Source organism: Topomyia yanbarensis, chromosome 2 (genome assembly GCF_030247195.1).
Source record: "Topomyia yanbarensis strain Yona2022 chromosome 2, ASM3024719v1, whole genome shotgun sequence".
NCBI lineage: Eukaryota > Metazoa > Arthropoda > Insecta > Diptera > Culicidae > Topomyia > Topomyia yanbarensis.
The window spans coordinates 79,477,554-79,486,751 of record NC_080671.1 but is presented as its reverse complement, the minus strand read 5'-3'; the positions used below and the strand labels follow the sequence as shown (position 1 = coordinate 79,486,751).

The window sequence follows — 9,198 nt, the reverse complement described above, 5'->3', positions numbered from 1 at the left end:
TGTACCGTAGACGGGGCAATGAACTTGGCCAAAGGAGAATGACTGAGTTTACTCTAGCTTGCTTTGACCAACTTCTCACGGGAAAAGGTCGATCACTTACCCGGAAAGCCCCGAACAGTAGAGTTGGTTCAAAGAGCAGCTATTGTAGCTGAAAATTATAAAAATAAAATTTAAATTGTGAGGAGCTCAAGCGGACAGAGGTAAAGTCCTAAGATATGGTCATTCCCCAGAAAAATCACGAATAGCCCGTCAGGTAACTAAATTATGATTCGTGTTCTGTTACCCACAGGACCCCGCAGTATTTGCTAATTATATACGACGCGCAGTACGTTGGCGGTACGCTTTTTTATCACGCAACGCCATTGTTCCGGGTATTCCGGCTTGCCATTGATTAGGCGAGGACAAAGGCCGCAACCACCCTTGGTGTAACCCAACGACACCGAAGATCGCCACCCCTTCATCGGTTCCATTCCAGCGGACGGCAAAGGCCGCAGACGCGGCGGAAAGGAGAACGGGAGTTCGACAGTAGGAGGATCAGGTGGTGAAGCAGCGAAAATAGGTCAGATAGAATTAAGAAGTGAAAAGTGGAAGAGATAGAAGAAAAAGTTTGTGAAAGTGAGTAAAATAAAAGTAGAGTTTGCATCGAAGAATCAGACATTTCCTTGCTACCCGCGAAACTCCCGGATAAGCGTGCCGACCCTGAGGTCTTTGTTTCAGGGAGTCTCAGCAGTGTTCACGGCTGGGCCGGCCAACACTTACAAACTACTTAACCGATTTATTTCAAACTTTGCGTGCACATTCTATGTAAAAAATCCTAATCCCTACGTTGAGTTTTCGTGATAATTTTTCGATTAAGGGGGTTTTTTAATTAATAAAATGGCGGTATTTTAGTGAAAGATAGCAATTTTTATTTCAAAGGCACATTTTAGAAAACCATGCACGGAGATCCTTAAGAGAATGTAGAGGGCAATCAAGTCCAAAATGCCGTTTTCAATACCATCACCTGTACCATAAACTGCATCCGAATTTGTGAAAACTGAATTATCCACATTACATCATCAGGTTTAGTTTACAATTTGCTATCAGATACTTATCGGGTAGCTGGTCCCAGAGTTTTGGCAAGCCGATCAACCTTTCTGACTGATACAAGCTATTGAAGTTGTGAGAACGGCGAGTTTCAAATTAATCAAAAACCAAGCATATACAAACGTAAACTTCCACATGCTCTACAGGAAGATGATTGTAATGACTTCTGACTTAACAATAATATTTTGAACCACTACCACTGTGGCATAGGGTAAACAAGAAAGTGCTAAGGCGGGAACGGCATTTGCGATACCTGTGAATATCGAGATTTAGGACATATATTTGTGTGTTTTCGCCTGCTTGGATTCGTCCACGGGTGTTTGATTTAATGTGCCTATAAAAGAACGTCGCAGGATCGAAAGGAAGCTAGTCAAAGATCAGTTTCGGAAGGAACACAACGTGGTCTAGGGTACATTATCGTAGCGTCACAATTCTAAAACTACAAGTGTGATAGTGAGGTACGTAAACAGGTTGGTTATAAAAAGATCCACATCCACAGTCCTTCATTAATATATAATGTGCCGGTTGATGTTTGGGAAGAAATAAAACAAGCCACTGGCTTGTTGAAATGTTGTTATGAACCTTTAACCATGAACTTGAACGAATGCTAGTTCCACTTATGTTGCATGATGTTTATTTGTCAGTTATCGGTCAACATATTCCATGGTTTAGAATTAATAAAACAAGATTAATAGAGGATGAGAATCTTGAACATAAAATTGCTGAATATTTCTTTGTGGATTTTCGACTTTTACGGTCTACAAATAAAAACGAATGCAATTGACTGTAAAAGCTGAAAGTTCTTAACTTTAAAAAAACTTATCCATAACACTTACAAGAAACAATCATTTCATCAACTTTCCAGCGTATTAAGATGCATAGAAAATAACTGGTTTCGTTTACTTTCAGAATAAACCGCAAACATGAATCCCGCTCATTGTCTAATGTTGTTAATAGTCGCCACAGCAACTTTTGCCTTTCCCCAATCTGAAGTAATTGCAGCTGTGCAAGATCCTGTTTCCGTACCGGAACAACTCGCCGAACAGCAAACTGCCGCTGAGCAGCCAGTTCAGGTTCCCGCAGATTTGGCTCAGATCGTTGAGCAGCCATCAAATGGAGGTGAGGAGGAGGCTGCACGTCGGAAGCGTCAATTTGAGGAAATCGATATCGAAATCGTAAACGTAAACCGTGGAGGACCAGGGTTCAATGGTGGCTATCCTGGAAATGGTGGCTACGGAGGTTACGAAAATTATGGTAATGGTGGGTTCCCTCCCCGTCATCATCATCATCATCGTGAACGGTGGTAGCTTCGAAGTTAATGTGTGATATAAATTTGATCGCTCCTTGTTTGAGAGATCACCGACTGGTATTCGTGTTTGTTTGGACTCTTTATTATGTTGTGAAATAAAATATTCATATAAGTCATTTCTTTTATCATTGTGGAGAAACAAGCATGCTTGAGTGGTTTTCAGGGTTTTCTCTGCTACTGTCTCTACAATTTTATCCATTGACCTTCTACATAACAGGATTGCGAACACGATCCACAGCATAAAAACTAGGAAGTCATTGTTGGTCAATTTCATCTCATTGGCTTCCAGTAGGTTACTGTGTATCTCCAAGTTTTTTAAGCATGGTGACTTCTTGGTCATCGACTTGTATAACTGCTTTTTTACTAGAGTCCATATTACCCATTACTTATGTTTTGTCTGCGATGGTACTGGTGTGAGGATATATTTGTTATTCCGTGTTTCCTTAAATGGTACAAACCCATCGACATGGGATTTGATACTTACCTCGTTTCTACTATTTGATGTCATATCTTTTTGAGCGTCATTTATACTAATTTACGCACTGCAATTGAGGTTTTTTAGAAACTTCAATATCGTTTCAGTTTGTAATTTTTTGTTGTTGCATGCTTTTTAATAGTGTTGTCATATTTTGTCCGTTTTCCAAGGTATTATCATAAGTTCAAATGAAACATTAGTTTCGCTTAACCTGCTTACTATCAAAAAGTGTAGGATATAAAGTCACAAAAATTTTAAAATGCCATTATTATCCTCAACTTTTAATGAACTTATTTAGAAAAATACGTTTTATTAAATAAATCATTATATTAGCAATAAACTATCTTATCAGGTTGGCTAATTTTTTGCCACGCAGAATCTTTGGAAACAACGACAAGCTTGAATTTAGTCTCAAACCTTCAGGAATCATAATATATTGTCTTGAATGGCACGTTCCCGTGCCGTGTGTTTTCATCATTTCCTGAGCGGAAGGAAAGGACAAGGAGGTGTGGGGAAGTAGAATTGTAACGGTGGGAAAAATAACAGCACAAAAACAAAAATAAACAACAGTAGTTCAACTTGCCTGCGAGTAAGCCTAAAGACTCAGTGCGCTGAATAGTTGCCATGTGATAATTGAGTTTGCAGTGGCCGGTTAAAGCCCTGGTCAGCATGCCGCAGTGAAGCTTCGAAAATGTAGGAGATTTTTCGAAATCACTGGGCACGGTTGTTCTAGAAAAGCCTTTGTTTGGCGACACGTTTGTAGATTTCAGTAATACCGGAATGTCCGGGCACCCAGACAAAGTTGATAGTGTTGACAATGCCTAGCTCTTCGATTTGGGTTCGGCACGCAATCACTAGCTTCGACCGTGACTTGTCTGAGCTAAGGGCCTTGATTGCAGCCTGACTATCGGAGCAGAAGTTTATAACTCTGCCGGACAAAACTCAGTTGAAGGGCCGATTGTACCCCGCACATAATCGCAAAGATTTCTGCATGAAATACAGTACAGTATCTTCCTAGTGAGTGAGATTGTTCCAATCTCATTTCACGACATTAGACACCAGCATCAGCACGTCCCTCCATCAGAGAACCGTCAGCGTAACAGACCACCTGCATTTGTTATTGTCTGTCCATATAGCCAGACAACCACTCCTCTCGAGAGGGAATATTCACATGGAATGTCCTGTAAGAAAAGCTACATGTGAGTGTAACATCGCTGGGAGCAAGAATATCTTTACCCCATGTAACATTTTGTGACCACAATCGTATATGACTGGTAGCAAGATCAACATGGTTACTGTTCCAAAGCCCAGCAACCTGCAGTCTGTATGCACATGATAGTGCTTCTTGTTTGAGGTGTATGTGTAATGGTTTGAGATTTAGAAGTGCCTCAAGAGCAGCAGTCGGAGTCGTGGTGAAAGCACCAGTCAACGCCATGAGCGCCATTCTTTGCAGATGGTTTAGCTTTGACTGGACTGTCATCACCTCTCCCCTCTGCCACCACATAAGGCATCCGTATGACAGTATTGGACGTACAATTGTCGTGTAAATCCAATATATGTATTTAGGTTTGAGACCCCAGGTCTTTCCAAAAGTTCGTCTGCACTGCCCGAAGGCTATGTATGCTTTCTTGACTTTCAACTCAATGTGAGCAGACCAATTCAGTTTGGAATCCAATATGACTCCAACGTATTTGACTTGATCTGCACACAATAGCTCAGAATCAAAGAACTGCAAGGGACGAACCCCGCTTGTTATTTGCTTCTTAGTGAAAAGAACCATTGAAGTTTTGCTTGGGTTAACTGATACTTTATCTTGTCGATACCATTGTTCGACTGCTCTTAATGCCTGTTGCATTAAGTCAAAGATTGTTCCGATGCAAAATCCAGTAATTAGTATATTGTAATCGTCAGCAAACCCGTAGGTTGGAAATCTAAGCTCATTGAGTTTCTTCAACAAGCCGTCAGCTACCAAGGTCCATACCAAAGGTGACAGAACGCCGACCTGAGGACAACCGCAAATACTCAACTTCCGTATCTCAGCCTGCCGCAGTGGCGAGCAAAGTATGCGGTTACTAAGCATTGCGTTTATCCAACCCGAGATGCATGCAGGTATCCCATGACCGCGCGTCGCTTCCAGAATAGACTGGAAGGACACATGGTTAAAAGCACCCTCAATATCTAGGAATACACCCAAGCTAGATTGCTTGAACGAGAAGGCTTTCTCAATGTTGTAAACAATATCGTGAAGCACAGTGATCGTGGATTTCCCACACTGATATGCATGTTGCATTTTGTGCAGTGGATATTCAACTAAACTAACGTTCCTGATATGATGATCGATTATCCGTTCCAAAGCTTTCAGAAGAAAAGAACTTAACCTGATAGGCCTAAAACTCTTGGCTTCTTCATTGCTTGAGCGCCCCCCCCCCCTTTGGGATTAAATCTAACAGTTTCTCGCCATGCTTTCGGGATATACCCGGTAGCAAGACTGGAAAGCGTAATCTTTTTCAAGACATGTTTAAGAATATAAAATCCTTTTTGCACGGAAAGTATTCCACCTTTTCCGGGTGATTTGTACGGAGCAAAGCTGTCAACTGCCCACTTGACCGATTCAGTGGAAATCAATGTGCGTGCTAACGCCCACGAGTCCGAATCACCAGAATGAGATCTGTGAACATTGTTCGGCTCCGGCTCGATACAACCACCTCCCTCCCAGACCTCGCAAAAGTTGGTCGGTTTCCCACATTCAGAATATGGAGATTTGTACTACTTATGTACTCCATCAGTTCAGAGCCTCTCAGATTGATGTCTGAGCTGCCCCAAGAGATGTGATGAGCATTCGCATCACTGCTGATAATGAGCGGAAGCCCATTTCTGCTACAATATGATACAACGCTTTTGAAATCATCAAAAGGAGATGACTCGTTATGCAGTAGATATGTTGAACTACATATATATATATATATATATATATATATATATATATATATATATATATATATATATATATATATATATATATATATATATATATATATATATATATATATATATATATATATATATGTATATATGTATATATATATATATATATATATATATATATATATATATATATATATATATATATATATATATATATATATATATATATATATATATATATATATATATATATATATATATATATATATATATATATATATATATATATATATATATATATATATATATATATATATGGTTTGTTTGGTTCGTGAGTAAGAATCTGTCGAGGGGTTATTTACTGTCATATTTGGAGCAAAAAATCGTTCTACACATACCATCAAATCTCAACCGTTACTAAGTTATTGAACTTTTTGTGTTCAAAACTTAGTTGTCTCAAAATAGCTCTAACTCAAAAAATATACTTTGTATTTCAAATATTTTAGATCCATTGGATAGGTGAGAACATTTTCCACTGAAAAATGTCCTCAAATGCTTCAGCTAATTAGGTTAAGTAACCTTTTCACAGTAATTTATTTAAAATTTAACAATTTTGATTGATTTTTCGTTCACTTCGCGAAAATCTTAATAGTTAACATCACTATTTCAATAATTCAAATTGTTAGTCTTGAAAAGTTGTATAATTTGTTCTTTGACATGATACACTTATCTTGTCTTGTTTTCATGTGTTTGGGTTATTGAACTTGGATATTTTTATCTCATATTCACCAATACTAGCTCTTATTGAAAAAGTATGGCACTTATTGTACCTTTTCTTATTTTTATTCGAAACCCAGGAAAATTTTGCAGAGAAAAATGTATTAATACCTTTCAGTTAAGTAAATTTAGTATTCTTTTAGAAGTTAATTAGTTTAAAGTTAGTATTATTATTAGCATTTTCGTTATTTTCTTAAAATAGTAAATAATAAACTTCACCATTATTATCATGGAATTAATGCATCTCAGCAAGTTCTACAATTCTTCCTTTGACTCTATTCAATTATCTCTTTTAGTTTCGAAGCAAAATCATTTTTATCTTCTCGTTTCATATGGAAAAACAACGATTTCGAACCCACTGCATTTGTGATAAGGCCATGCTGTGTTTACTATTAAATTGCAGCGAAATGAAAAGCGATAGGGATAATGTGTCAAATAACAAGTTATAGAGAATATTAAGGGGCACCAAATGAACAATAGTGACGATAAATTTAGTTGATTAATAATTAGAATAATTACAAAAATCACCAAAAACGCAAATTTTGAGTTATTTTACTAGTAAAAAGTCATGTAGTACACTTAACTGAAAGATATCTGTACATACATCGAATGGAAATTTTCTCAGCTTTCCAATGAAGCCCTGATAATAACGATATAAAGCATATTTTTAAATTAGAATCTTTTAAGAACTTTCAAGTGAATTACAGGAAAAGTTTAGAAGTCAAATTACAAGGAAACGAGAAGAGATAGGAATATTATGTTGAAGAACAAATTATGAATCGTCCTCAAACCCAACTTTATAATAATAGATATTGCTATGGTCATAATTAATTATTTTGAGAAAATTAAAAAAAAACCTCATCAAAAACACTAACTTTGAACTATTTTACAACTAAAAGGTAATTAAAACTAATTGTCTGAGAGATATGAGAACATTATTCAATAGAATTTTTTTTCACCTTTCCAATGGTACTAAAGGATTTAGAATACGAGGTATCCTTTTTGAGTTAGAGGTGTTTTAAGATAAACAAGTTTTTTACACAAAAAGTTCAATAACTCTGTAACGGTTGAGATTTGATGGTATGTGTAGAACGATTATTTGCTCCAAATATGACGGCCTCTGGGCAGGTTCATCTGTACACATCGAAATTTGATAATCGAAACTCAGTAAAACTTCACCTAACTACCATCAGCCGAGAGTCTCATCAAAAATTCGGTAAAATTAAGCGGTTCATCGGAGTAAAAAAACTTCGGTGCGTAGACTGAACGTTCCGCTGCGTGCTGCAGCAGAGTTCGCCCAACTCTTCCCAGGCTCCGTTCGCCATTGAGAATAAGCCATTGAGAATAAGAGTAAAATACGTTTACATTATTTTAGCAATAAACTTTCCTATCAGGTTGACTGATTTTTTGCCACGCAGAATCTTTGGAAACGACGACAAGCTTAAATTTAGTTTAAAACCTTAGTATATTTTCAGTTTTGACGTAGGACTACGTTTTTGTTTTCGACATGGGGGTGCACTTTGCAAATTCTACAAAAATGTTATGTAACGATAAGTGGTCCAATTTTAAACGCATGTAATTCAGCCATCTCACAATCAATTTTCAAATTTTTTGCACGCCCCAAAATACTTCTAAGAATAGATTCCAATAGATAAACCCAAAGATTTTTGGCATCATGGCATCAAAAATTTAAAAAATGTGCAGCCTAGTCAAAATATCGCGCATTTACACACAGAAGATAGCGCTTCCCAAATCCGGCACGACAAATTTGTGTACGTAGCGCGCTACGCTTCTATGAATGACGTCATCATCGACTATTAAAAGAGCGGATTTCACCGGACAAGCTCAGTTGCCTGTTGAACGGAAGGCGGAGCAGATCACTGCGCTGTGTGTTTTCATAGCCAGTGTAGCTGAGTTAGAAGTCCGTTACACTGGCTGTGGAGATACCTACACTGGAGCTACCCAGTGCCGTTCAACACGCGACTGAGCTCTTCCGTTCAAACACTATGCTTTCTTTTGTGTTGTGCTCGTTTTCAGCACACTTTTATGTACAATCTCGAACACAATTATTCGTACACAAAATCGCTTGTACATTCGAGCTCCATTTGCAAACACGGTTAACATAGTGTCGTGGTACTAGTTGTCTCTTTCGCTTTACCCATCATCATCAGCGTTGACTCATTTTGCTTTGTCCAAAGTAGCCATGCACGACGGTATTTTTATGATTTTTGACCTAGCGCAACATATATAATCCTTTCAGGGAATTGAGTTTTTCCATAAATAATGCATTGAATGAAGAACTTGAATATTGTACTCACAGAGCATTAGTAATAAGTTGATTGCCTGCCTATGCTAAAGGGCATTTTTTCGCTTTACCTTTGATTAGATTTGACAATCACAATAATGTTGTCCCATACTAATTTGATCGATATAATATCCGAAGAGTTCTAAGTTTATAAGAAATGTCTCATAAGTCTATTCTCAACCACCAAAGGCATCAGTCACAATACCAGTGTGCTCTCTGACCCAAGCCAGCGCAAGCAGTTGCTTTTTTCTTGTGTGTTTTGTCTGAAGAACAAAGGGAACCGTTACAATTATTCTATCAAGATGACTGAGTCTCGACAGC

At 37.7% G+C, this 9,198-nt stretch overlaps 1 protein-coding gene across 2 annotated transcripts; it reads left to right on the top strand.

Annotated features, from left to right (window-relative positions):
- Positions 1–1,347: 1,347 nt before the first annotated feature.
- LOC131683156 (uncharacterized) lies at positions 1,348–2,507 on the top strand. Of its 2 annotated transcripts, none has more exons than XM_058964987.1 (2): positions 1,348–1,556; positions 1,996–2,507. In XM_058964987.1, exon 2 carries the CDS (start codon positions 2,010–2,012, stop codon positions 2,391–2,393), a length of 384 nt encoding a protein of 127 aa, XP_058820970.1. In that variant the 5' UTR covers positions 1,348–1,556; positions 1,996–2,009; the 3' UTR covers positions 2,394–2,507. The 2 variants fall into 2 exon arrangements, with proteins under 2 accessions (XP_058820970.1, XP_058820971.1); XM_058964988.1 differs by having other exon boundaries at positions 1,349–1,544.
- Positions 2,508–9,198: the final 6,691 nt, after the last annotated feature.